General features: G+C 40.7%; 1 protein-coding gene and 1 non-coding gene across 2 annotated transcripts in view; both read right to left on the bottom strand.

Annotated features, from left to right (window-relative positions):
• Positions 1-672: 672 nt before the first annotated feature.
• Positions 673-27,947, bottom strand: part of RNF175 (ring finger protein 175) — a 27,470-nt gene continuing 195 nt past the window's right edge. Inside the window, 8 exon segments of the mRNA XM_006926940.2 lie at positions 673-793; positions 2,940-3,041; positions 5,937-6,070; positions 7,756-7,879; positions 11,793-11,898; positions 14,135-14,142; positions 16,266-16,414; positions 23,161-23,302. Of these exon segments, the coding sequence (XP_006927002.2) occupies positions 673-793; positions 2,940-3,041; positions 5,937-6,070; positions 7,756-7,879; positions 11,793-11,898; positions 14,135-14,142; positions 16,266-16,414; positions 23,161-23,302 (886 nt within the window).
• Positions 15,521-15,639, bottom strand: LOC112475089. Its single transcript, XR_003044579.1, has one exon. It is a non-coding gene; the product is annotated as a 5S ribosomal RNA (ribosomal RNA).

Raw genomic sequence — 27,947 nt, 5'->3', positions numbered from 1 at the left:
GTGTGTGTGTGAACAGAGTGGCACAAAAGAAGAGAATAATCCTATTTTAGTGCAGCCCTTGGATGAGTTGAGTACATTTCACAAGCCCAGGAAACCTGGCAGAGCTCTGGCCCATTCACTGAGTGGCCTGTGGCACCTAGTGCTACAGGTTTCGGGAGTAACCCCCTCTACACAGAAGGGCTTCAAGGTGCCAAAGCTGCCATGTGGTCACACGCACAAAGAGCAGAAAAGACCATACCCTTGAACCACAGATTACTTAACAACTGTGCCTACTTCTTTGAAGATGTTGAGCCGAGCAGAAGGTATTAGTTATGCCCAAATGTTCTAAGTGAGAAGTATTTTGCAAACCTCTGAAACATTTTACAGATGAGATCATTATCAGCCAAATTAGAGGTGGAATGTCCTCGGGGAGTTGTAACAAATACATCGCATGCATGGATTAGAAAACAATCATAATGGGAAAGATGCAAAGCAGGCTTCATTTGTTCATTCAGCTTTTCAATTTCTATATAGACAAATTGCCTTAGGTAGACCACCAAATTTTATTCAGTTTTCTTAAACTTTTGGGATCATCTCTAAAATTAAAAAAAAAAAATCAATAGGAAATGTAGGATCAAGGATTTAAAAATATTTCAACAGGCAATACATGTTTTCTGGGGTAAATCTGCTGTACTATTCCAGCCCTAGTGAAGAGTGAATGCCTTGAACTATTCCCATCACCATGGGTTGCTAAGCTACCAGATAACGAAGCCAGTCCAGGATTTGTCCATACAAAATGTGTGTGCGCTCCCAGCTAAATCTCAGTTAAGGAGGTTGCTCTCTACACAGACAAGTAGCAGAGATATTCATGAATAACATTTGCATATACTATAAGCAATCTCAAAAGTGGGTATTTTCTTTCTTTTAATTCTATGTGCTCATTGAAAAGCCCCTTATATGATTTTTATAGTGTTTGGTTATCATTATTAACACTACTCCTAATTTCCAAAAGTAAATTGAAATAGTTTACAATAAAATCCCAAACTACAAAACAAGAAAAAAAGGCAAGGATCATATGCTAAAAGAAAGAGGCGGAGGGGAATGACTGCATTGGAAAGCCAAGGATAATGGAAGGTACTGTAACTGAGCAAATCAGCTCTGGGCTTTCCTACAGTCAGCTAATCAGAGGGAACTCATTTTTTATTAAGAAAAACATGTCTTCACAGAGAAGATATACCTTTTCCTGGTATCTTTGATAACTTCTGCTAAGGGGACTTAATACATAGTATCTCTGATAACAATGTTACATATATGGAGGCAGAATTTTCACATGCAGCTTTTCCTCTACTGAGTCTCAATAAAAAGAGTACATGTAATATTAAAAAGTTTATTCTCTTGAGACTATATAAAGAAACCAATGGTCCTTTGTCATTTAAATGATCATTTAAGGTGACATTTATGATCATATTATCACCAATTTTATAACAAAGATATGCGTACTATAGTTTTAGAAGTTATAACCAAAAGTGGTTCTGGACTCAGTCTCCTCGTATTAGAAGGGAAATTCAGGGAGAGTGGATGGAAAGAAAGGGGGAAGGAGCATCTGATGCCTTTAGCCTTGGTGGTGCTTGAATTACAGAGACTCACTGAGAAGGCCTGTAGATCAGCGGTCCTCAAACTTTCGGCACCAGCGACCGGTGCTCCTATGAGAATCTGATGCGTGGTGTTCTGAGGTGGAGCTGAGGTGGTGATGCTAGCGCTGGGGAGCCGCTGCAAATACAGATGAAGCTTCGCTCACCTCCTGCTGTGTGGCCCAGTTCCTAACAGGCCACAGACCGGTACTGGTCCACGGTCCAGGGGTTGGGGACCCCTGCTGTAGATGGAGCTGGGGGCTGCAGAGGGTGCTCTCTGTTGCTAGGGCATGGCTCTGTGACCCACAGACCCATTGATGCTGCCCCCTCCTCTGCCCTACTTGAAATGTGCATGCGTTCTCGGCTAAAATTTGCAGTCCTCAGAGATGGGGGTGTTGCTGCCAATAGCCACTGCCAAAACTGTATGTTTAAGGTTGGTAAAGAGAAGGGGGAACAGGGAGAAAGGGAGATGTAACATTGTATAATTTAGGTAATTGGTACTCAGAAAGCACAGAAAGGCTATCTCTTATGAGAAGGGAGAGTACTTGGCAGGGGGATGCCAACCTCTCGATGTTCTTTTGCTTAAGGGGGCTATGTTTCGATCCCATTTATCCCTCTGGAAGAGATATATGATGGTCTTGGGCCAGGGAGATTAAAGATTGTCTTTCTAGTCAGCTCTGGATGGGGCCATTACCTTTCTTAATGAGGTTTGGGGCTATTCAGTGGGGGTCCCTGCTATCTGTCAAAGTCTTAGTTGCTGCCCTAAGCTGACCAAGTCTGTAGGTCTTCATTTCCTTCCAATATTATTGTCACTAGAGTTTAACCTAAGAAAAGATGAAGCATGGTAAGGAATTTAAAAAGCTAAAATTCAAGGGGAAAATCTTACTAATTTCTGGAAATAATAACATTTGTACACCTTCAAAATACTTTTTTGTACTTTAGTTCACATTTGGGACTTTTAAAATGTCAATTCCAATCTATTTATCTACCCACCCACATATCTCATTCACCCATTACCTATCATTCATCTATCATCTATATAACCCTTCTTTACCTGTCTTTTGCAATGTCATCACATTTCCACTAAAGCCCTTATAGTGGAACATATGGAATATAAAGAGTAGAGTGTGTCTTTTTTGTCATTTAGGTTCCTAACCAGAATAGTAACATATAGGCATAGCGGAGAAAAGAGACCAGTGAGTCGTTTGGAACAGGCGCTTAGGGAAAACAGAAAATTTTCTGCTGCAACTATAATGAAGGTAATGAAAGCTTAGACTGAAGAATGCATCACTTAAGATGATATTTTGTAGCTTTTTAAAAAAAGGATACGGGTTACCGATCATCCTCTTCAAATAGACTTTCTCTTTGCAGTAAGGGCAAGTCTGCTTTTTACCAACAATACACCAACCTCGGATGCAGAATTCACAAAAGCTTAGACATTTTGTTAGGGAAGCTTGTAGACAGTACAAGGCAAGGTCTGCCTCATGAGGACATGATGGGAATGTGGAGCAGAGCGGGGGGCGTGGAAACGGCCGTCAGTCTTGACTGGATCGTGTGGGTCACTTTTTAGGGAGATTCTGTAGGACAGTGGAACCCTGAGGACGGTGAGCCTGGAGTCAGAGCTACAATAGCTTTGTGACCCCGAGGTGTTTACTTAGCTTTTTGCCTCACTTGATTCTTGCAAGAATTAGATAAAGAATGTGAATGAAAGTGCTTTTTTACTGTAGTATCTTAGTTAATGTATCATTCTATTTCCCTGCCTCACTTATTGTTCATTTCTCATACATTTACCATAGTGTTTCATACTTTTGTGTATTACTCATTACCTACTACGCAATCAGACTTAGGCACTTAGACGAGTTTAAATTATTTGTGGTCATAAGCTCACAAATATTTATATTAGCTTCTTAAGTTTTTTCTCCACTTTTTTTGTATTACTGATAAGGAGTCAGTTATTTTTAATAGCATGTAAACTTAGGCGTTTACAAATTCATTTGTATACATCCCTTTGTCCAGAAAGTTTGACCGTTTGCCCCCAAAGATGAGAGTGAACCCTATGTCTCTAAGTCCCTAAGTGCCAGGGACCTAATCTTATTAGAGTATGTATCACACTGTATCATGGGTTTCTCTGTACTTACACGTCTCTCCTGGACCATGTGCTACCTGTGGGGCCGTCTCATTCATCTCTGTCCTCAGCGCCTTAGGCAGTGCCTAAGTGCCCGTGTCCTGAACAAATATTTGAAAGAATCACTCAAAACTATAATGAGACCCATCCTATTTATTTATTTATTTCTGCAGTCGTTGATCCCACTGTGGCCTTCTGGGTCAAGATCACATGATTTTCTGGCTGGCTTGCTACACACTCATGGGAACAGCAACGATGTAGACGTCCCCTCCCTAACAAATGGAGGGTGGTGAGGTGTATACAAGGCCATGTGAACAGTTCCTCAATATTAAATCTGTGTGTAACTAGGACTTCCACTATTTTATGTTCTTGGAATTGGGTTCACTTTTGCAATATGCTTGGGTTAACATAAAGTAGTATATATCACAAAAGATTTTGAACCAAAGCCCATATGGCCCTTTATTCAAAAGGCCTGGAGTACGGCCCCACCATCCAGATAGGGATAGATTTCAGAGGTCATGGAGCCAGCATTGAAATGTCCATTTCCTCTTTAATATTCTCTTTCACCTTCAAAATCTCCATGCTGAAAAGCCTCTACACACTAGCAGAATAGCCATAGAGTAATACTCAGATCTCTGCCCCTGCCTTGTTAATAGGACTCATGATGGTCCGCTCCTTGCTAATATGACTCATGCTAAAATGGGCCATTAATAATACTCCCTGCAAAGCAAATTAAAGATAACTACATTCTGGATTACATATGCACACATGTACAACAATCCCTAAGGGCTTTTAAAGGTGGAGAGACAAAATATTTCCACTTGCAAATGGCAGATGGGGCTCTGTTCCAACATTTGAAAAGTAAATCATATTTAAAACGAGAGCCAGACTTGGACTATATCTACTAAGAATGATAGCTTTTTGGGAAGACTATCATAGTTTTATGGTAGTACTGAAAATACTACCCTAGGATTCCATACAGGCTCTCTCTGTGCTTCTTACCTTAAACAGTTCAGGCTTAAATGTTGGAGTAAAGACTCCTAGTACATTTCAGATGCATTTGGTCCAGTTTTTACTCACGTTGAATAAATGGAATCTGTCTCGATTAAACAGAATTGAATCACAGGCACTGCATGTTTAGAGTATTACTGAGTTAGGTGGGCTGCAGAGGCAAGAGACAGGTGCTTTAACCACCTCAAAATGCCATGGCTTTGAATTGACTGACTGGATAGCAAGGCTATAAAATGGGCATTATACTATAAAATAAAGGTAAATGATGCCTTTTGAAATATATATTTAGAAAAGAATTAAAATACTGGTTGTTAGCCAGCCCAAACATAGCTTTAGTGTCTGGAGGTACGTGCTCAGGCAGCACAGTCTGCCTTGCTCAGGGCTCTTGATCCTGGCATCTTCGTGCACATTGAGGTTTCCCTCAGTGGTTTCTGGAGTTCCCAGAGAATTCTGGTTTCCAGGCCCAAACGTGCCTGGTCCCTAACACCTAAAGATCCCAAATGGTCCACAAACTGAGTGCTCACGTTAGGTCCTTTTCTCTCTTTCTCTCTCTTTTTCTTTTGTAATCTAGGGTGCCCTGCTGCCTGTGGCATAAACCTCTTTTCAAGACCAAAGCCAATACTTGGTTGTCCCCATCACCACTGTTGATACAAGCAGATTCCTAGGATTATTTCCAGGCAAAGCACACTTTGTCATTCTTGGTCCTGTGAGATTCAGACATGGGGCTTCACCTGGGTAGTTCTGAGCTCCTCCCTACACCCAAAACTTCATTTTTTCTCACTCCCAACCCCCTTTCTCCCTGATCCTTCTTGGCTTCCTGTTCACTTAAGGCTTTGTCAGCTTTACCAGCCAGCATCCTGCACAGGTGCTGCAGGCTTCCTGTCTGTGTGGCATTGAGATTCCTTTTTAAAAAAGGAAATTACTGGAGGAGGAGATTACTTTAATCAGCAAGCAGTTCATTATTTAGCAGGGATGATGAGAAAGTCTCAAAAAGAAAAATGGGCAGGAGGATAAAGGCCTGGGAACTGAGCAAGGCACAGGAGTGGGGGACAGGAGAAAGAGAGGAACGGGGGGAGGTGGCGAGGCGGTCTTCCCTAACCTGCCAGCTCCATGCCCAACACGGATTATTTGATATTTGCCTCCCAACATTGGCTTCGTGAAGACCAGATGGTTTCCCATGGAAAGGATGCACATGACTGCATGAAAGCTGGTATGTGTTTTCAACAAGCCCTTGTTCATTGAGCTCCACAATGGTCTTCTGCCCACAGACGGCACAGATACTGCCTGACAAACTTCTTGTGTACATCCCGCCGACATTGTAGAACTGTTGAGGGGAATGCACAGAGCACCACTGGAAAGGTGAGCACACGCCCTAGAACAATGCTACAGTGGGGGTAAGGTTTTCAGGCAAACCCCTGCTGAGCCCCGAATGGACCCAAAGTACATTGCTAGTTATAACCTCCAGTCTAACCTCTCCACTAAGGAATCCTTCATGACGAACAGTTTTTATCTGGGGCTGTAGTTCAGAATTACACGGGAAGCTTTTTAAAACGTACTCAGAGCCTGACTCTTCCTTTTATTTTCCTGGAGATTCTGATTCATAGCTCTGGAGTAAACCCAGGCACCTCTATATATCAGTTTCCCCACATAGTTATAGTATGTATGTGCGCGCGCGCGCACACACACACACACACACACACACACACACGCATGCACCATCAGTTCAGGTCACTGGTGGCTGTGCCAATGGCTTGAGGCAGTGGATTTTATCTGTTTGGTAGTTGAAGTGATGACAGAGGATGGGTGAGATGAGATGAGAAGTTTCCAGAAAGTTGGTGCTTAAAGACTTGGTTGTCTTGCCAACTTCTTCTTCCTGGTCCACTGGAGAAAAGAGTACATACAACCCTTCTCTTCCTCTCTTGTCCATAAACAGCACAAGAGGCTTTGGGAATTTTTTAAGAGGGTATGGTTTCTGTTTTTTGTTGGAGGAACTGGGAGCGAAAAAGTTCCCTCCTTCGTTCACTTTAAATCTTATAAGAAAGGCAGCTGTCACATAGATACACATGGCAGAGGAATTCTAAAAAGTATCTCGTGCCAGTGTTTCACTACAGAAGCTGGATTCCAGGCTCTACGAAAAGAGTGAGCTAGAGCCTATGGAGCTGGGGAAAAGCAGATGGAGTAGAGATAATATCAAGGTCATGTCCACTCAGTCCTGCCCCATAAATGAAGACAGAGAAAAACAGTCCAGAAGTTCACTCTTGCCACTCACACTAGTTTTTCCATTTCATATCTGGCTATGTACCAAGAGACTAGTGGAGGACAGAGATGCTGAATTCCTGAAACTACTAGGTCATCCCTGGAACCCTTGGCTTGAAAGTGTTTAAGAGATGTGCGTGTGTCGGACACAGACGAATGTTCCTAATATCTGAATCTGGAATGCATCTAACCAGAAAGTATGTTCATTCTGAGTTTTTATTTTTTAAAGAGAGTTTAAAAAAACTATTAGTTTTTCCTTTAATTCCAGGGAATAATATATAGTCAGAATACATTTAGCACACTTTTTATATCTTCTACTTCAAATGCTATACAATAATAACTAATTTTTACAATGGGTATTACCCTGAGGCACTGGTTGATTTTAAAGTGTTTCATGTGCATCAAATATGACTTTTGCTTGCATTAGGCAGAGATAAACATTTTATTATTGTTTAATTTTCACTAATCTTTGAAATGTTGACAATTGGAGTATGCTAGATATGGTTACTTCCAAATAATTAATGGATTAAAGGATGCCTATTTCCCAACCACTTTATATAAATAAGAAATGCATTTTCTAATTAATTAGCAAAGACAATTTTTGATGCAAGGAGAATCCGAGGAGCAATCGGGCTTAGAGAACCAAAAAAAAAAAAAAAGATTTATCTATTTCTGAAGATGGGTACAAATGTGGTATGAGACCATTTCTCCACATACCATAAATGGTACAAAGAATAAAAATAAAAGCGACACTTACCCCTACAGTAGAGCCATGTAATCAGGACAGATCTCTGCAAAGTCTCTCCCCGTTATGCCATAGTAGAGACCATAGAACAAAGACACAATGTCAAAATCCATGGACTCTCTAGGCTTGATCCCACTGAAAACAACAGTGTAAGGAAGTAAGAATGTGGCTGGGGAGGGCTACAGCTGGGAAGATGTTCCCTGGCATGTATCTAACAGGACCTGGGGGTGTTCTTTTATCCCACTGGTTTGAGTAGCTTTACTTTTTATTAATAAAATAATTTTAAATTCTCTAAATTTCCCCAAAATTTTACCGCTCAGTGCTAAGTGGAAAGTAATTCTTGAGAGAGTCTTCAAATGCTTCTTAGGACCACAGCTCTTAGACAAGCAAACTCTACCTGATGGTTCTCAGGCTGGCCTGAGCATGGAAAGACCTGGGCAGTTTGTAAAAATCTCCATCTTCTGGCTGTACCCAAGGCCAATTACATTAGACTCTCTGGGGATGGGGCCTGTGCAGCAAGCAATGTTTTGGGACTCTCTCCAGACCCCAATGTATCCCAATGGGCAGGTGATATCTTAAACTTTTTAAACTGAGCAATAGTTCTTAGCCCTAAATATAGATTAGAATCACTTGGGGAGGTTTAAAACTCTACTGACACATGAGTACACCTTCAAGGGCTCTAATTTAAGTGGCCTGGGGTGGGTCTGCACGACAGTGTTTTTTAGGAGCTCCTAAGGTGACTAGAACAGCTAGGGTTAAGAATCCTGCTATAGAGCTAAGATTTTACAGAAAGCTTTCACATTCTTTATCTTACCTGAAAATATTTGAAATAGATACAAGAATCAATCTCAAATTTTGAGGCCTTTTGCTACCGTGCTATAGTTGTCATGTATTAATAAAAATTTTTTGCAAGTTGGATCATATTTCAAATATAATGATTTTCTATGATAATCCCTCTTTTTCTTTTATGAGAAAGATCTCTTTAAAAAGTGAATAATGAGCACCTAATTTAATTTCTGAATCTTAATCATTGCACATTTAGTTTGCTATATCAGTCAACAGTCTCAGTAATTAGCAATGGGCCTGACTGAGTCAGGGAGGGAGTGGGGAGGAGAGAGGGGTTGGGTAGTCTGTCTCCAGAACCTTCTTCTGGGTATTTTTGTGCTCTGTTAGTTTGAAAAGGAAATAGAAGGGCAGGGAACTTTGTAGACTTAGAGGGTACAGATCTCGTGGTGATGTGAATTGGGAATTCCAACACAGGTGGAGGCTTCCATCCTTTCAAGATCTGCCTGGGTATATTTGAGAACCAGGACGGTGGGGAGAAGTGAAGATTATCTTCCCTCCACGTCCAGGGGAGCATGTATTTATAATCTTATTGATAAAGAGTATAGTAACAAACTCATGGTTCCACTGAAAAGAATCTTAATACAATGATGATCAACAACACTTAATAGTGAAAAAATAACTCCTTCCCAATCTGAAAGGTTGAGTCCTTGGTATGCCTCGTTGTAGGAGAAGTCATGGTGAAGGGTCCTAAAATCTCATAATAGTGTGGGGACAATGGTAGTTTCAAGTGATTTAATAAAAGTCCTTATAAATATTATTATGTTCACTAGAAGTAATACAGACAGTATGCTTAAAAAAAGAAATCAGGGTCTACCTATGTCTTAAACCAGCCATAACAGATCTGTACAGTTACTTTCTATTCCTTTCCTGTCAGATAAGGCAGGAGCTCCTGCTCTGAGTTTCATGAAATGCTTATAAAATGAGATTGTGCTGTGGCCTCAGGAAGAGCCTTCCCCACCAGGGCCAGCTCCATCCCATTGCCTTCCTTATTTTACAAGTTAAAAGTTGCCGATCTCTGCCTTTTGATTTCTGTTATGGTCCCAGAGATTTAGAGTAACTTCAGTGGGAGAGAGATTCTGGGGAATTTTTATTTGAGCTGCGTTCCATAGTTACGTGGTGTGTCTTAAATTCCCTTTCACAGGACACAGGTCGGTTGCTCAGCCTCAGCTCTGCTGGCAAGGACCTCGCCCACCCCACGTCTCAACGACCATCTTCCTAATGAGAGCTTAGTTCTGAGTCGTGGATATCACTATCCTGATTTCCTTCATTTCTCCCAAGATTTTCTTGCTCTGTTATCTTTTTACCTCTCTTTCAATTTCTGTGCCCTCAGTTTCCTCCTTCTCCAACTATCCCCAGTCAAAAGGATTTCATGTGTACCAGAAACAAAACTCTAGAACAGTGTTGTTCAGTGGATATAGACTGGACATACATAGAAAGTTAAAACTTTTCTAGTAGCCGTATTAAAAAGGTAAAAAGAAACAAGTGAAATAATTTCACCAGTACATCCAAAATACTATCATCATTTCAACATGTAGCCAATATAAAAATTATTTTTGCATACTGTCCTTGACAACAAGTGTGTATGTTACACTTGTAGTACATCTTCCTTCATATTTTAAGTGCTCAACGGTCACATGAGCTGGCAGGTATTGTGTTGGATAGCATCGCTCTAGAGGTTTTAAGGAAGAAGATATATAGAAGGAAATGACACCAGAATTTTGTGGAAGAGAAAATTGTGGTTCAGTAAGAATTACTTTACCACAAATGTAGGGCTACTTTTAATGGTGATCTTTTAAATTTGCAGGTCAAGTATAGTTTCTCTTTAAAGCTTACATATATTTTTTGAGGGCACACAAGCAGATTTTGTCACACTTGGCATTCTGCTTAGAATAATACATTTCAGTGACAGCAAAGTCTTGCATGATGTATAAAGCCAATATTCATAGTGCTATATTTAATTTTGATGAAGTTTAATATGTTTCCTGTTTTAAAAGAAAGTTTTGCCATGGCTATGACATTTATTTAGTGCTTTGCTGTTGTCTCTGAATATCACATCTAGTTTTTTCTTAGCTGTTTTTGAAATGCTTTAGCTTTAATGCCTGAGGTTGTAGTAAATGATAGTATTTCTTTGTACCCTAAACAAACATGTTTTTTTAAAAAATTAGTAAACATATAAATCCAAGGTAAAAAACTAAATAACAAAATGCATATCATATTTTCATTGGAAAAAAGGAATATATCCATAAAGAAAGTATGCTAGCTTTAATGTACTTATAATAAAAGATGCATAAAACGTGCTAGTTTTCATACACCTATAAGAGAATCAGAAAATGAAAAATATTCATTTTGTCATAAAAGTTGTTACATGCATTGATATCTTCTTAGTAGTCTAATAGTACTGATTCATGTGGATTATTAAACTGTATAATTTTCTTTGGAATATTCTTTTTCTAGGTGGAGTAAAGAGGGATGTTTTAAAAAAGCAAATAAACAAGAAGCATCTTAGTAAACTTAAATGTAGGAAACAAATTAACTACCCTGAAATCATTCTTTTGCTCGAGTATCATCTTTTACTAACTAACATATCTTAATCACTTTTTTGAACAAAAAGGAAAGAAATTGACTGAATTTATTCAGGTCTTTGATATTTAAGTAGGAAGAAGGAAAAAGTTGCTATTGGCCCTTTGAAATTAATTTATATTTTCAAAGCTATTATAAATTCAAAGTTTATATATTTAATAACCAGATTTTCCAACTTAGCTTTTTGAAAAAATGATAAACAAATCACAAAGCAATTGATGATAATGGACCTTTACTTTGGAATTCGCATAGTTAAATTTAAAATGCTGTACTACATGTATTTTTCATTTATGATAGATATAATCTGGAATGAAGAATTTCCCTAATTTCCATGGAAATCTAAAAACGTATTGGGAAATCTGTTTTTCAAAAATGTTGCCAGAGAGTCATTTATTGCATTAAAGCTGATAATTTTTTGAAAAAGTTTTATTCTGTAGGGTTCTCTCCTTTCTTGTGGTTTTCCCCAGTGACATCTACTATGCTAGTGAAATCTGCTGTGAGCAGTATATGCATGGAAAACGGCAGGGCCAGGTGTGGCTTGCAGATACAGAGAACTCGACCAAGTTAACCTTATAAGCAAATGCTTAGAGATATTAATATCTTCATTGGAGATACTTATTTGAAAAATAAATGTAGTCCACACATTGTAAACATGATAACCGAGTAACCCACAACACCAAGTGCATAGCTGACTTTGTAGATTAGAAGAAACCATTTGTAGACCACTCTTTGGAGTGAAAAATGGGGAGAAACACAGAGCATGATATATTATAAAGTATTTTATCTTCTTCAAACATTGTCATAAGGCAGGTTTTAGTTTCTAAAATTGTATTTTCTGTGTAATATACAGAACATAAGTATATTATATCAGCTAAACTCAGTAGTAATCTAGAGTTTTAATATACTATCAACAAGCAGTATGTGAATAGTACTATCATGTACGTGTGTTTCTATGTTTATGCGTGTATAAATTCGTTGTAAATTTATCTGTGTTCCTTATGTGAAAACGGCCTTCGGGAATGGTTACTCCACCTGGGATCCTGTCCCCCTCCCCCTTTCCTTTACTCATTTGTCTCCAGGGTGCTTTGGGCAGGAGCACCTTGGAGGCAAACAAAGACGGGAAGAGAAGTCAAGAGGGGAGACCACCTCCCCCAGGAGTTTCTTCCTTCCTGCTCCTGCTGGCCCCCAGGCCCAACGCAGGGATCCTCAGCCTTCATCCCGTTTCCTCTCCATTGAAGCGCCCCTTCCTCAGCCATGGGATAAAATTGCAAGAGAGCTTCAGCCTTGTTTTCCTCTGCCACGCAGATGGGTCTTTTGTGCATCACACTCACCATGACCATCCTAAGGCCTTTCCTTCTTCCCATGACCATCCTAAGGCCTTTCCTTCTTCCCACAGGGCCTCAGTGGAGAAGTGAGAGGATGCGGTGGAGGGTGAGAGTAGAGATGATCTAGAGGGGACCCCTGTACCCTGTTTGTTCCTCTCATCCCTGGCAGTAGAAGCCCTTAGAAAAAACTACAGAAAGGGCCATGTGGTTGCTTCCTGCCTGGGATGATGTGCGAAGAGCTGGAGCCATTTATTCCTGATGTGTACAAAAGCCCTGCCTACTGGAACAGGAAGAGGTAGTGGAAGGAGAAGGAGCAGCTGGGCGGCTATCCTTAGTATCCAGAGACAATATGGGGCTGGCTGGCTGGAGTGTTCTCAAGGGCAAACAATGGCAGGAGGCTCAGTTTGCCCCTAAGCCCTTTCTTTTCCCATCCTCCTAAAGCCCCTCTCCTGCCTTCCATACAAAATTTCATTCAGGGTCTCACTCCAGAGACTTGGCCCCACCCTGTCCCCTTCCCAGGCTTCCTCCCTGTTGGAGCCATTGTACCAAATGCTTAAGTTCTATGGTATTCCTGGTGTAATGTTTCAGTGTTATTTTACAAGATACTCTGTTTCACCAAATTCCAGTCAGAGCGGACCTTCTCAAACATTATGGTTCAAATGGGGTTTGTGGGTTAGCCTGAGAAATGAGTTGTCATTTACATCATTTCTCTGGTGAAATGCTTTCCCCACTTCAAGCAACTCACACGCAGGGGCTGTTGGGTGGCACCTCTTCCTCCAGGTGTACTCCTGCCCGTGGGAGGGGTCAGCAACGAGTCGTGGGTGAGTTGCATGGAGCCAGAAACTCACAGGGCTGCACAAGGTGGCTCAAGTGGCTGTGAGGCAGTGTCATCCCTAAAGGGGACCAGGGACAGCTTTTGGGGCCTTTCTCCACAGTGACTCCTTGGATCGTTGGGTTGGTCCTTTTGATTTGCCGGTGCTGACCTGTTTGGATCTTTGCTCAGTGCAGCCAGATGGAGGTGGAAGTTTGTGTCTCAACAGGGAGGTGATGATGAGAAAGGTGAGAGGATCTTCCAGAGTGGGGTTCCCTGCATTCTACGTATAGTCCATGTACCCTCTCTCTGCCTGAGGGGCCCTTCTCAAGGTGGTGCCGGCATCAGAGGTGCTCCTGACTAACAACTTTTCTAAATGTAAGGTTTCCTTGCAAATGGGGTTTGCTGATGTAATTAAGCCACAGCATGCTGTTGGGAGCAGGGCTTTGCATGTCTTTGGTTTGATTCTGGGCTCTGCCGCTTACTGCCTATGGGACCCTGGCCAACCTACTTTGCATTTCTTCCTATAATTGCTCCTTTATAATAAAGTGAGAGTGATAACATCAGCTCCTAAAATAGTTCTGAGGATTATATGAATTAATGTTTAATAGACTTGGCCCATTAAATGCTCAATATGTCATATTATTGTTATGGATGTGTTAGATTTTCCAAATCTCGCCCCCTAAACCTTCCTGCTTATGGGGGGTGGTACACGTTTTTAGAGCGCTAGAGTCCAGACTCCCCTTGCTGATCTGATTGCATGGGAAGGCAGATAAGCTGGAAGAGAAATTGTGTTTGTGCCTCAGAGTGGCGTCCACAAAGGACAGCTTGGCCTTAGGCTGGAGCTGATGTGATCAGACCCAGCTCTCTGTGGCATGGAGCTGTTTGGCCTGTTTCTGAACCTGAACATTGCTTGGCAGACAACTTGACTGTAGTCAAGAGGAACCCGACTTCTCTCCAACTGTCCCGCGGCTGGGACGTGCTGTACTCGGGGGAGGAACAGTTAGTTGGTTTTCAGACTGCACTGGCACTGGGGACCGCCTCTCTTGGATTTGCCTTCTGTACTGTGTGGATTTGTTTGACTGGCTTTCTCAACTTGTAATGAAGTCCTCCACTTCCAAATGGAAAATGGCTAGGAAGTGATGTGCCTATAATATGATTAATCAAATCCATAAAAATCCTTAGGGCCTACTACCTCTCATCAATAGGAGTTTCTTTATCCTGACTGCTTTTCTAGAAGAAAAGGGACCCTAATTAGCTTCTCCCATTGTTTCTCTTCAAATGTCAGCTGGGTCTGCTTAAAATGTTAGTGGAGCATCTTGGCCCTCAGACTATGCCAGCCAGAAATCAGAGCTGTGCAGGCAAGGAGAAGCTGTAATGGGTGCACCGTGGGCATGAGAAGCAAAGGGCATGGACTCTGAGATGTATGAATCAGGAGTCGGACGAGGTAGTATTTGGGTATTTCCTATAGAGAAGTTCCTCTTTATTCAATATGCTGACATGTATAAAAATAGTACGTTTAGCTGGGGTAATTCATTATACAGTGGAAAAGTGATCTGATATCACTGAAATACAATATAATTATATCCAGGAGATGAAAACAAGTACATTTCAATTCATCCAAAACTTAGATTGCTTCACAAGTCTTAAATAACTTATAATACTTCGTGAGAATGAGGAAGGGTACCAGCTGTCCATTTACAGATGGGTAAACCAGGCCCTACAAAGGCTGTCTAAGACCCTGAACTGGCCAGTTAGAAGGTCTCCTAACAACACCCCAGAACTCTTCCCAAAGTGGGATTAGATTAAAATACTCATAACCTGAATTCATTCATTTGAATTTCAGTCTTTATCATTACTTTAAATATCTAATTTCTCTTGCTTCATATTTTTCCTTCTCCATACTAGAAGAAAAAGTTGATTTTATCTCTCCCATTTTTTTAGAGAATTAACAAATATCTAAATGGCTACATAATCATAAAAATATTTCACAAGAGTTATAATTTATTCTCTGATGATCAAAATTTAACATTGTCTAATTACTATTAAACACTTTAGACATTTATTTTTTAAATAAATTTAACATTGTCTAATTACTATTAAACACTTTATACATTTTTTAAGAAATTTTTTTAGGCAAGGCAACCCTTGGTTGACCTCACAGATTGCAAGGACCTTGTCAGCTTACCATCCCTTATTTTTTATTTTTCATGCCTACAGCACCTGGTCTTCCTAGGTGGTCTCCCATCCAAGTACTAACCAGGCCCAACCCTGCTTAGTTTCCGAGATCAGATGGGATCAGGCTTGTTCAGGGTGGTATGGCCATAGACTTATACATTTTCTTTTTGTCCCATTTCAGTTTTATCTGGATTTGGATTCTTATCTGAAGAACAAGGAGAGCAAGTGCAAACTTGGTGGGCATGTTATAAGCACTTTGGAAAGATTTGTGAAAGATATGGAATTATATAAATGTCAGGAGGTTGGCAATGGTAATTAAAATGATCACTGGAATAGTAAAGCCTTGTTTGTTACGAAAGTAATAGGTTGTCCATTATAATTTATCAGCTATAAACCTTACACATAGTTGTTAGAAGTATGAACTTCTCTTTCTCAGTTTTAGAATGTGCATGACATCTCACAGTGGAATAAAAAAACGCTGCATTAAAAATAAACATGCAAATCGTGCTCTGGAAAACTTATAAGTTTCACTTCTCTTTCTCCTGGCCTTCACTAGCTAACATTCAAAATAATAAACTTTACAGGCATGTCTGAATCACCATTAAATAATGAATGTGAACTGATAGCAGTATAGCTAATCTCCAGCTAGTTTTGCTACTGAAGGCAAAAGAAGTGTAGCATGCTCCTCCCACACATGGAAAAAACGGAATTAAATATACTTTTAGTGTTGATAGCGAAGGGGATGGTGGGGAAGGAACCAATGGAATGCTTACCGTGCGTTCTTTCTGAGAGGGGACTTCGGGTAGCTCTGAAGAGGATATAACTGGTGATAAGTGAGAACATTCCCTACATAGACAGAAACCACCACCACTGAAGTTTTATTGTGAAATACACAGGGACAGTCCACGTCTGCAACAGAGTCACCAGCTGTTAGAGAAAAGTACAGAAAGTCTTTTTCAATGACTCAGTGCCCAGAACAGCATGTCCATTATTAAACAATTCAGAAGCTACTCTGGGGAAACCGCTTACACCACCACGTCTGTAATGTACAACTGGTTCACCGTCCAACTGCGATCGGCACAGTTATCTGAAAATTCAAACAGGAAATAATCCAAAATATCCAGCTTCTGTCCCCCCTTTTCTCTGGATATTTCAGATGAAAGCAACTTTAGGCTTCAACAGCTATGCGACTATGGACAAGTTGCAAAATTGGGGATAACAATGCCCACCTTGCTTGCTTGTGCTGCCTGAGGCGGGGGTATCAAAGGAAATCATAGATGAGAACGTGCTAGGTAAACAGTACTGTACTGTGTGGAGCCTGGGGGCTGTTGTTATGATCACTGGCACATGTGCAAATGCACGGTGATCACAAAGGAGGAAGTGGTGTCAGAGCAGCTCCTGGGACTTCTCCTACCTGCTGTCCATTGCATTCTGTGGGGTTAACCCTTACATCCCAATTGTGGGGTTACCTTGCCCTTGACTATTAGATTTGCAACCCATCATTTGCTTCTTATCTTTATTCTTTAGTTTCTGGTGCCTTTCCCAGGCAGCCCTAAGATGCGGATCAGACTCTTTCCTGTTCCTCTATATTTAACCCCTTTGTGGCTTATATCACTGACTTGAATCCAAGTAGCTTTAAGACGATTCTTTAAGTTGTCTGGCTTCAATCCCGCATGGCAGGAAGCAAGGCTGCATTGGTGGGCTGTGCGTCATTGACTTAATACAGTTTTCATAGTGACACCTCTTTAGGTCAGACATAAAACCAGCTATTCTCTCTTGTGGAAAGCAGACAGGTTTAAACCATAGCAATAATCTGTGGTCTTTTACGTTTTATCACATTTAGACTAACCACCTATTATTTGCTCAGCACCAATGTAAGAGGCAGATGACAAAAAGATTTCGTCTCTATACTTGGACTTGACTTAGTAGTGGCACCTGGCAATGCTCTGTTGAGGAGGATTCTAAACCTGGGTCCTTGGTTTCATGGTAAAGAGTATCATGATCATTTAATTATGTCTGCTAGTGACGTGGAAAGAGTTGTTAGAACATGCATGTCACATATTTGACATCTGAGTCTTAAAAAAAATGATAGCATTTTTCTTTTCATTCTCTTTTTATTGCTCCATCCCCATAAATGACCTGGATCTGAAATCTTCTCAGAGCTGCTCTAAGTCTTCTTTCAGAGAGAACGGCTGTTCTTATTATACACATGCATTCGAACAAAAGTACACATGGAGCGAATCTGAGAACTATCTAGAGGGTTCAGTAAAAAATGCCCTAAAACCTACGTTTTTGCTTTTGAATTCCAGGCAGTACTTTCAAGGAAGAGTAGATATTCTTTAGCCTGAATTAGTCAGATAATTGCTTTACCTTTCTATCCTACTTTGTGGGGAATGGTCAAAGCTAATTATTCGGATATATATATCCGAATAGGAAAAACTGGCTTTCCTTAAGGAAGTAGGAGAGTTTTCATGAAGGCCAGAAACCGTATGCTGGGTAACCAGACTCAGGAGATGCTCCCTTTAGCACTCAGCTTTAGTAACTTTGACCCTCTACTTTTGATCATAAAAGAGTGCGGCTCCTTAAAAAATCTCATCAGTATTTTGGCCATTCATTTCCTTTTGCTGAATATGGAAATAGTTATCTATGATATATTATAGATTTTGACATTTTTTTAGTTCATTACTTCTGATATTAAAGAAGGAAATGGACACAATCTCCATTTTCAGAATTAGATCACCTGTCATTTGCATTTTTCATCTTACTGTTTTAAATATTTGATTCATCTTTTTATTTCCCCCATAAGAATGCTGAAGTTTTTAAAATAAAAAGTTAAGAGCCAGTTATTTTAATTTAGTGAAACTACCGTGCTCTTACATTTAATGCTTTAGGTTATAAGCCAAAATTTATAAGGCTAATCCATTTCCTCAAATCGGTGGAGTTATAATCTATGATAGTTTGAATCAACTATTGGACTATCTTTTTTATAAAACTAGTTCTCTCTGTATGCATCTATAAATACAACCCATTTCTAGAAGATTTCAAATTTTTCTTACTTGATGGCTGGATTTAATTAACAGTGAATAACAATGTTCAAATATATAGACCTGCTGCTTCTTAAAAATAGGCCTTGGAGATCAGAAATAAAAGGAAAGCAAAAATATCATTATAATGTATTATATACACAAATATTTAATTTCTTAACTATCTTCAAAGTGTAAACCCAGAACCATATTTCTCAACACTCAAGGGGAAAGGGCAGAAATTTTCATTATGAATTCAATAATTGTATGAAAAGTCATTTTGAAATGAGGGTTACATTTCATTGTAATTTAAAAGATTATCAATTTCCAGAGCAGTTAAAACTTTTCATTTTTAATAGTAACTGCCACATATGAAATGTAGGTATACTGTGCCTCATAAATAAACACAGGAAATATGTGAAATTGAGGTGAATGCATGCAATGAAGGAAGCCTGGCAGCTGGGACACATGAATCATACCAGAGGGGTCACCACCTGGGCATGTGGGTGTATGAAACACACCTACATGACTGGCGAAGAGCACCTGGGTCACATCATCCGCGTCCTATATCATGCAGGAGGAATATCCTGATGAATCGAATGCTGCCCAACAGTACCATGTTTTTTTCTTGTAGCCGTGCAAAAATGAATCTGAAAAGAATTGCAAATCAATTAAAAAAAGATATCTTTTATTTATTTATTTATTTTCAAGCCTACAGTATTTATTTATTTATTTATTTATTATTTATTTTCAAGCCTACAAGCACCTGGTATTCTTAGGTGGTCTCCCATTCAAGTACTAACCAGGCCTGACCCTACTTAGCTTCCGAGACCAGGCGTGTTCAGGGTGGCATGGCCATAGACAGATTCATTAAAAAAAAATGATATCTTTTAATTTGTCTCTTTGTATAGGATGATGAATGGGTCCTGCAATAAGAAAGGAAGGGAGAGAGGGAGAGTGGGAGGGAGGAAGGAAGGAAGGAAGGAAGGACGGAAGGAAGGAAGGAAGGAAGGAAAAGGAAGGAAGGAAGGAAGGAAGGAAGGAAGGAAGGAAGGAAGGAAGGAAGGAAGGAAGGAAGGAAGGAAGGAAGTTATGTATGTGATGCTGATTTCCTTTGCATTGCAAATCCCAAACTATTGTACGTGTGTCTGTGTGTATTCGTACGGGAGGGGGTGGAGAGAAGAGATGCTAGAGGTAAGCAGGAAATGATCATAAATGACTCCAGAAAATATTGCTGTTATCACTACAAAGGCAATGAAGAAAAGTGTGGACATAAATCGAACATGTAAAATTATAGAATCTTGGCATATGAAGGATTCTTAGAAATTCACTTGGTCCATATTTCTATCTTCCAATCAATTCGGACTGTTGATTTTTTCACCATTAAATATAATGTTAGCCATAGGATTTTTGTAGATATTCTTTATCAAGTTGAGGAAGTTCCCCTCTATTTATAGTTTGCTGAGAGTTTTTATACAAATAGATGTTGGACCTTGTCAAATGCTTTTTCTACATCTTTAATATGATCACATGATTTTTCTTCTTGAGCCTCTTGGTGTGCTTGATTACATCAATTGAATTTTAGTTGTTGAACCAATCTTACATACCTGGAATAAATCCCACTTGGTCATGGTGTATAATACTTTTTATACATTTTTTAATTTGAGTTGCTAACATTTTGTTGAGAATTTTTACATTTATGTTCATGAGTGACGTTGGTCTGTAGTTTCTCTTTCTTGTAATGTCTTCATCTGGTTCTGGTATAAGCATAATGCTAGTGGCAAAGAATGCATTCTGATGTGTTCCCTCTGCTTCCACTCTCTAGAAGAGATTGTAGAGAAGTAGTATAATTCCTTCCTTAAATGTAGAATTCACAGTGAAACTATCTGGGCTTGGTGCTTTCTTTTTTTGGAAGGTTATAAATTATTGATTCAGTTTTTAAAAATAGATGTAGGCCTATCGATATCTGTTTCTCCTTGTGTGAGATTTGATATAGTTTGTGTCTTTCAAGGAATTACCCTATTTTATCTAAGTTATCCAAATCTGTGGGCATTGAATCATTCATAATTTCTTTTATTTTCTTTTTATGTCCATGTGATCAGTAATGATAACCCCTTTTTCTTTTCTGATATCAGTAATTTGTGTTCTCAATCTTATTTTTCTTAGCTAAAGGGTTATTAAATTTATTAATCTTTTCAAAGAACCAGATTTTGGTTTCACTGAGTTTCATATTGATTTTATCTTTAATTTAATTGATTTCTGCCATTATTATTATTATTATTAATTTTACCATTGTTGTATAGCTTATTCTTCTTCCTGTAGTTTCCCAGGGTAGATGCTTAGATTACTGATTTTAGATCTTTCTTCTTTTCTAATGTATACATTCAATGCTATAAATTTTCCTCTAAGTACTGCTTTTGCTGCATCCCACATATTTTGATATATTGTATTTTCATTTAGTTCAAATTATTTTTAAATTTCTCTTGAGTCCTCTTCTTTGACTCATGTTATTTAGTGTTTTTGAGATTTTTGCAGCTTTCTGTTATTGATTTCTAGTTTAATTTTTACAGTGTGAGAGTAGACAGTTGACCTTGAACAATGTGTGGGTTAGAGATATCAACTCCCTCCCAGGCAGTTGAAAATATGCGGATAACTTAAGTCGGCTCCCCAAAATAAGCAGGTTCTGAACCGAGGACAGAAGATGCTGTTTTCGATCTATAGTTGACTGAATCCACAGATGTGAAACCCAGGGATGCAGAGGGCTGAGATATATTTAATTTTAAAAAATCTATGTATAATCTGTGGACCCATGCAGTTCAAACCTGTTTGTTCAAGGGTCAACTGTACGTCGTATGATTTCTATTCTTTTAAATTTGTTTTGGTGTGTTTTATAGCCCAGAATGTAGTCTATATTGGTTAATGTTCCATGTAAGCTTGAGAAGAATGTATATGCTGCTGCTGTTGGGTGAATTATTCTATGAAATTCAATTAAAGTTGGCCAACCACATTCTCACGATTTTCTGCTTGCTCGACCGACCTACTAATGAAAGAAGCCATTGCAATCTCCAAATACAATGGCACGTTTGTCAATTTCTCCTTGCAGTTCTATCAGTTTTTGCCTCGTATATTTCGATGCACTGTTGTTAGGCACATCTAGATTAAGAATTGTTATGTCTTCTTGAATAACTGACCCTTTTATCATTATGTAATTCTCCTCTTTATCCCTGATAATTTTCCTTGTTTTAAAGTCTGCTTTGTCTGAAATATAGCTTTCTTTTGATTAGTGTTAGCATGACACATCTTTCTTCAAACCTTTACTTTTAACATGTCTATATTTTTATGTAATAAGTAAGTTTCTCTAGAAAGTCTATGCTATTTTGCAGATAAGGAAAGTGTTTAGTGCGTTTATTTTAATTGACAGGAAAATAGTGATATGGCAGCAAATTGATGCATTTGCTTAAAAACAAAAAACAAGATTCTTCTTTTTAAGTAAAATATTCAAAATTGGCTAAACTTAAGTATTATACAGAACTCAAAAGAATTCCCGTAGGCCCTGTGCTATCTAGAAAATAATTTTTATGATGGGTAAAAAGAAAATTAAATACCGGTCTAAGCTAGCACTTCATATGTCATGGGCAAGTCTTCTTACACAATGACCAGTCTGAGACCCAGAACCATATAGAGTGTTAATTGGGGACCTTTTCCCTTTGCAACGAGTCTAAACCACTGGTTATCAATATGTGGTCCCAGGACCAGTAGCATCAGCACCACCTGGGGACTCGTTAGACATGCAAATTATCGGGCCCCTATCGAATCAAAAACTCTGGGAGTGGGACCTGAGAATCTGATTTAACAAGCCCTCCAGGTGAGTCTGATGCACCCTAAGATTTGAGAACCCCTGATCTAAATATTGTAAATGCAAGAACTCAGGTCCAGCAAGGCCCAGGGGATAACTGTGAGGTGGCAGAGTTCTAGTGGACATGCTCAGATGGGGGTGGGCTATGAAACTGGGGTGGTACTCTGTGTGGCTGAGTCAGTGCAGTGTTTGCATCAGGTCCAGCAAGGCCCAGGGGATAACTGTGAGGTCGTGAGATGGCAGAGTTCTAGTGGACATGCTCGGATGGGGGTGGGCTATGAAACTGGGGTGCTACTCTGTGTGGCTGAGTCAGTGCAGTGTTTGCGTTAACATGCCTCCATGGATATGCAAACCATCAGTTCTAAGACAGTTCATTGTTAATGAAACAAAGTTAGACAGCCTCAGACTTTTGTTTCTGCTATATCTAAACTTCCCTGGGCCACTGGCAGAAGTTATTCATGCACAAAAGGAAAATTGGCTTACTTAAACCAGGGCTTCTCAACCGTGGCACAGATGACGTTTTTGTTGCGAGGGGGTGTCCTGTGCGTGTTGAGCAAGCACCATGCCTGGCCTCTGCCCTCTAGATGCCTGTAACACGTCCCAATCCCTGTCTCCTCCCAGTAAGGTATGAGAATAAAAATTGTTTCCAGATGTTGCCAAATATTTCCTGGGAGTAAAAGAGCACACAGTTGAGAACAACTAACTTAAATCAAACCATTTCCTTCAAAGGGGTGAAAAAGGAAGGATGTGGCAGCAAGAGGCACAGGCTTCCTGCGGCCACCAGGGTGACTCACATTGTAGGACCGGCCATGCCTCTGTCTCCACTGCACCAGCACTACCTGGGCAATGATCAGGGTGGAAAAGAGAATCAACATCATCTCCACGTGCATGGATTCGTGGCTCTGGTGTACCTTGTACATCCTCTCTTGCTGCAGGCTGGAACCAGCAAACGAGTTCATCTGAACATGGCCTCATTCTTTGCACATTTAGCAAAAAAATAAGCTGGGCTCATAGGAAACAACTGGAGTTTCAAATGTAGGGTTTTTAAAGCTTTCATGTTTTTCTTGATTTCTCTCTTTCCCCTGAGTGGAGGCGCCTGAGTTTATCGGCAAAACCAATTCTCTCAGCTCTTAGCTTCCATGTGGTTTTGGCCTATGCCTTGTCCTTGAAAGTTAAGCGGGCCCTGGAAAGACCCGGGTTCCAGTCTTGATCTGCCACTTCATCGCCATATAGGCTTTCTAAAGTCACTTATGGTCTATGAGCCTCAGTTTCCTCATTTGCAAATTTAAAATAACAATCCCTTTGTACCTCACGGGATTGCTTTAAAACTGCAAAGCATGTATGTTATTTTATTTGTCCCTACATGAGGAATAATAATCACAATTGTTAGTTTGAATCATATAAAATCGCCATTTCTGAAAGTCAAAATAGTAAAATATTGGTCATTTTAACTAATTTCTAATATTCTCAAGTAAAAGGATATCCTACAGATGGTGCCTATGAAGAGAATATTATCCATGGGGCTACAGAAAACTCCTGAGTGAGTTGTGTCAACTGTTTTCATTCTGAGAAGACAGATGAGGGCTAAGAATTATCTTAGATAGACACACACATTCGGATGATGGCCGACTGTTTAAGTTTTTAATTGGACTCTTAGTTTTGCACAATGGTAGAGAAAATCACTAAGGTAGGATGTCATCTGTTTTAACTTCCTATAGTAGAAGTGGCCTTGAAGAAAGCCTAGAGCAGTGGTTCTTGGCCTTGGATGTAAGTTAAAATCACCGGGGAGCGTTTAAAAATCGCAATACCTGAGACCAATTAAATTAATTAAATGATCAATTCAATGCTATATTAATTAAAAACAGCACTGCCAGGTATTATGGGCTGGATTTTGTCCTCCCAACCCCAAATTCATATGTCGAAGTTCTAACCCTCATTGCCTCAGAATGGGACTGTATTTGGAGATAGGGACTTTAAAAAGGTAATTAAGGTAAAATGAGGTCATTTGGGTGGGCCCTAATTCAATCTGACTGGTGTCTGTATAAGAGGAGACGATTAGGACACAAACCCACACAGAGGAAGATGATGTGAAGACACAGTGAGAAGGTGGACATCTACAAGTCAAAAAGAGAGGCCTCAAAAAAAAAACCCCACAAAAATCGCTGACACCCTGATTTTGGACTTCTAGCCGCCAGAACGATGAGAAAAAAAATTCTGTCTTTGAAGCCTTTCAAGCTCTGGCATTTTGCTATGGCAACCGTAGCAAACCGATAGATTTCTAGGAGGGGATCTAGGCATCAGTAATTTTTAAAGTTCCTGACCCATGTGATTTTAAGATGCAACCAAGATTTAAGAGAACCACTGGCCTAGAGGAAAAGTGGTCCAGGGTCAAGATTAGGGAAGAGGAGGAAATTATGAATACTGACAATCAATTACTTAATAAATATTGGTTAGCATTATCTTACATCCTCAGTAGAGCACTGTCACAAAATCTTTTAAAATTTCCACTTATGACTGTTATGCATTTAGAGTACCAGCCAGAAAACACTGCAGGGTAATACTCTGCCCAAAGACTGATCTTTCAAGGGTATGTGGTTTGGGTTCCACCCCTTTACTCGCATTTCTACAGAGCTAGAAAGAGCAGCAAAGTGCCTCAGAAAAGGGCCCCATCCAAATCCCAGGGGTGCCCCCTGCCGGAGAATGTGCAGAAATGAGCCTACAGAGTAAATTTTCCTGCTTGAGTTCAGCTTCTTTGAGATGGAAGGTATCAGAGATGTACTGAAACCCTTTATTTATCAAACGAAGACACTGAAGTTCAAATCAGGTAATTGACCTGCATAAAATTACATGGCTATTAGTCTCTGAGTTGGAAGCTGAACTTAGGAGACAAGAATGATTTTCTAGAAGCTCGTTAAAGAAAGGACACATAAATCCAACTTTGTGGGATCGCAAAGAGCTGTGGTTTGGGTCTATACTACCTATGTGCATGATGGATATGCTAACCCACTTTCTCTATCCTGGGAAATTTATAAATAAAATGATGACTTCATTTAATTTCTAAAATTATTGAGATGGAAATCTAATTTTTAGTATAACTGATAAAAAAAAGCTAATCGCTTAATTGCACTCATCATCCACAGAAAGCCTTGTTTGAGACAAATGAAAAACGTAAACAGAGCCCTCAAAATTTCCTTGTTTTCTTAGCTTGTATTTCATAGCGTTACATGGGAGACCCAAACCATGAAAAATAGCAATGTTTCCTAGTACTGCAATAATTTAGGATGAAAACCCTAATAAAATGTTTGCTTATGGAATTAAAACACACAGACACACACGCAAACACACACACCAAACAAAACAGTAATCAGGTCACTATTAATAAATATTTGAGAACCAGGTGAGGCTCCATTCAGTTGAAGTTGTAGAGAGTGGCCTACCAATCAATAGGCAGTGTCACCCTGGCTTCTGCAATAAGATGTGTAAATCCAAGAACCCCTAAAAACCATGTTTTGCTGATATCTTAAATGATACCAATGAGTTCAAAGTTTTAGAGACAGCTGACCAGAGACTCTACTCATTTGGAGCATTTTGGTGTCCAGTTAATTTAATTTAAAGCCTGACTCCGGGGAAGGGGGTAATCTGGCCATGACCTTGCAGACTGAGCTGGAGAGCACAGAGACATCCCCAGGAAGTGCTTTTTGGATGATCTACAGAAAACCCACCTGCTGCCTTCTCTTGATCACTGCTAATCCATTATATTTGGCTATTTGAAAGCTAAAAGCTAATCATTTTGCCATTGCTCAGGAGTCTGCTTGAAATGCGGATTTTAATTCAATAGGGCTGGGGTGGGACTGAGACCCTGCATTTCTAATCGGCTCCCAGGTGAAACCTTGGCTGTCGGTCTCGGGATCACAAAACTTTGTTATAGGGGATTAAGGGAAAAGCTGTGAGTCCCTCCTAGGATGGAGTTAACAGAGGGACCCTGCTTTCTGAAGGCAGCGAGTGACGTCAGCCTCAAGGAAGAGCAAATAGCAGCAGCAACAGCGACTCTGCCAGTCTTCCGCCCCTCCTGGTATGCAGGTCTCCATCCACAGCCCCCCTGGATGACTGGGTTTGGAACGGGCAAGGAAGCCAAGGAGTTTCCTTATGGCTTCCTCATTTCAGAGAATAAACCTCAAATGCATAGTGTGGCCCATAAGACCCACTCTCCCTTATCGTTCACTACAAACTTTCATGAACCCCGGATTTCTGAGAGTCATAGTGGATATCCGTGCCTGCCTTTCCCCATGATCACCCCCCAACATTTTTTTTCACCTCTAAGCAATTTGGTCTGCTGTCCCCTCCATCTAGAGTTTATCACCAGGTGGCCATATTTCATCCATCCTCCAAGGCCCAGCTCATATTCCTGTTCCCCGATTGGCCTTGCCCACACCCACCGCTGCCAGGGACAATCCCTTGCCCCTTTGTAAGCTTTCTTCCTACAAAGCTTCACCTGGACCTGTTTCGGAGAAAGTGATCTCTTCCTACCCTCTGAGTTATTTTCGTCTTTGTTTTCCTTTCAGGATGTGAGTTCCCAGAGGAAAGGTCCACCTCTAATCGAACCTCACACACACACCAGGTGAGCACAGCTCCTGGTACCTGGTCACGGCCTAAGAATTGTCCCATGAATGAAAGATAAAGTTAAGGGCTGGGTTTGAAATCACCAACAGCAAAAGGAAGAAAGTGCTAGCTCAATAGCTCCCAACGCTCAAGTATTAACACCTCCTGGGAACAGTTAGACTTGCAAAAAGGATCCGGCCCCATCCAGTAGCTGAGGAGACAGAAATCCGGCGGGGGTGGGGGCAGAGCCCAGCGACCCGCCGTCTAACCAGCCTTCCCAGTGATTCTGATGCACGCTTCAGTTTGAGAACCACAGGCATAGAGTCTAGCCTGATGTGTACTCATCATCCGTCAGCTGCCTTCTTCCAGTGCCCTTGGCCTTCGCTTGGGCGCTGGGGGCTTCTTGGCTGAGAAAGAGGAGGAGAGAGGGGCAGCCTGTAGGGGTGACGGGGAATGGATAGGATGAGCCGATTAAGGGGTGGGTGGTGAAAGGAGGGAAGAAAAGAGGAAGAAGGAAGGAGGGAGACAAATCCGGCGGAGGAGGAGGAGGAGGAGGAGGAGGAAGAGGAGGAAGAAGAGAAGAAGAGAGAGATGGAGAGGAGGTCGGCTTCCTTCGGGTGGGGCGGGGTAAGGCGAACCGCCAGCATCTTCTCTATAGAGGGTCGCCGCCTGCCATCCCGGGTCGGTTGACCCCGCGTGGGGTGGGAGACTTAAAGATTTGCCTCTGCAGCCGCTCAGCTCCTTCGCGAGCCTTAGAAACCCGGCCCAATGTCCTCTCCGCCTGCGCTGCTTGCCCGGTACCTGCTCGTGCTGCGGGGTCGCCTCCAGCACCCCCACGGCCATGCCTCCGCCGCGCAGCGCGGGCTGGGAGGGTCTCGGGGAGTCCGCAGAAGGGGCACCCCTCCGATGTGCTACACCTGGTGTGTGTGTGAGGTTCAATTAGAGCGACCGGTGGCAGCTGAGTTTGCGGTGGCCTAGCAGG

This window comes from Pteropus alecto, unplaced genomic scaffold (genome assembly GCF_000325575.1).
Source record: "Pteropus alecto unplaced genomic scaffold, ASM32557v1 scaffold50, whole genome shotgun sequence".
NCBI classification, from domain to species: Eukaryota; Metazoa; Chordata; class Mammalia; order Chiroptera; family Pteropodidae; genus Pteropus; species Pteropus alecto.
Note: the sequence above shows the minus strand (reverse complement) of the source record. Positions and strands in the feature narration are given on the sequence as shown.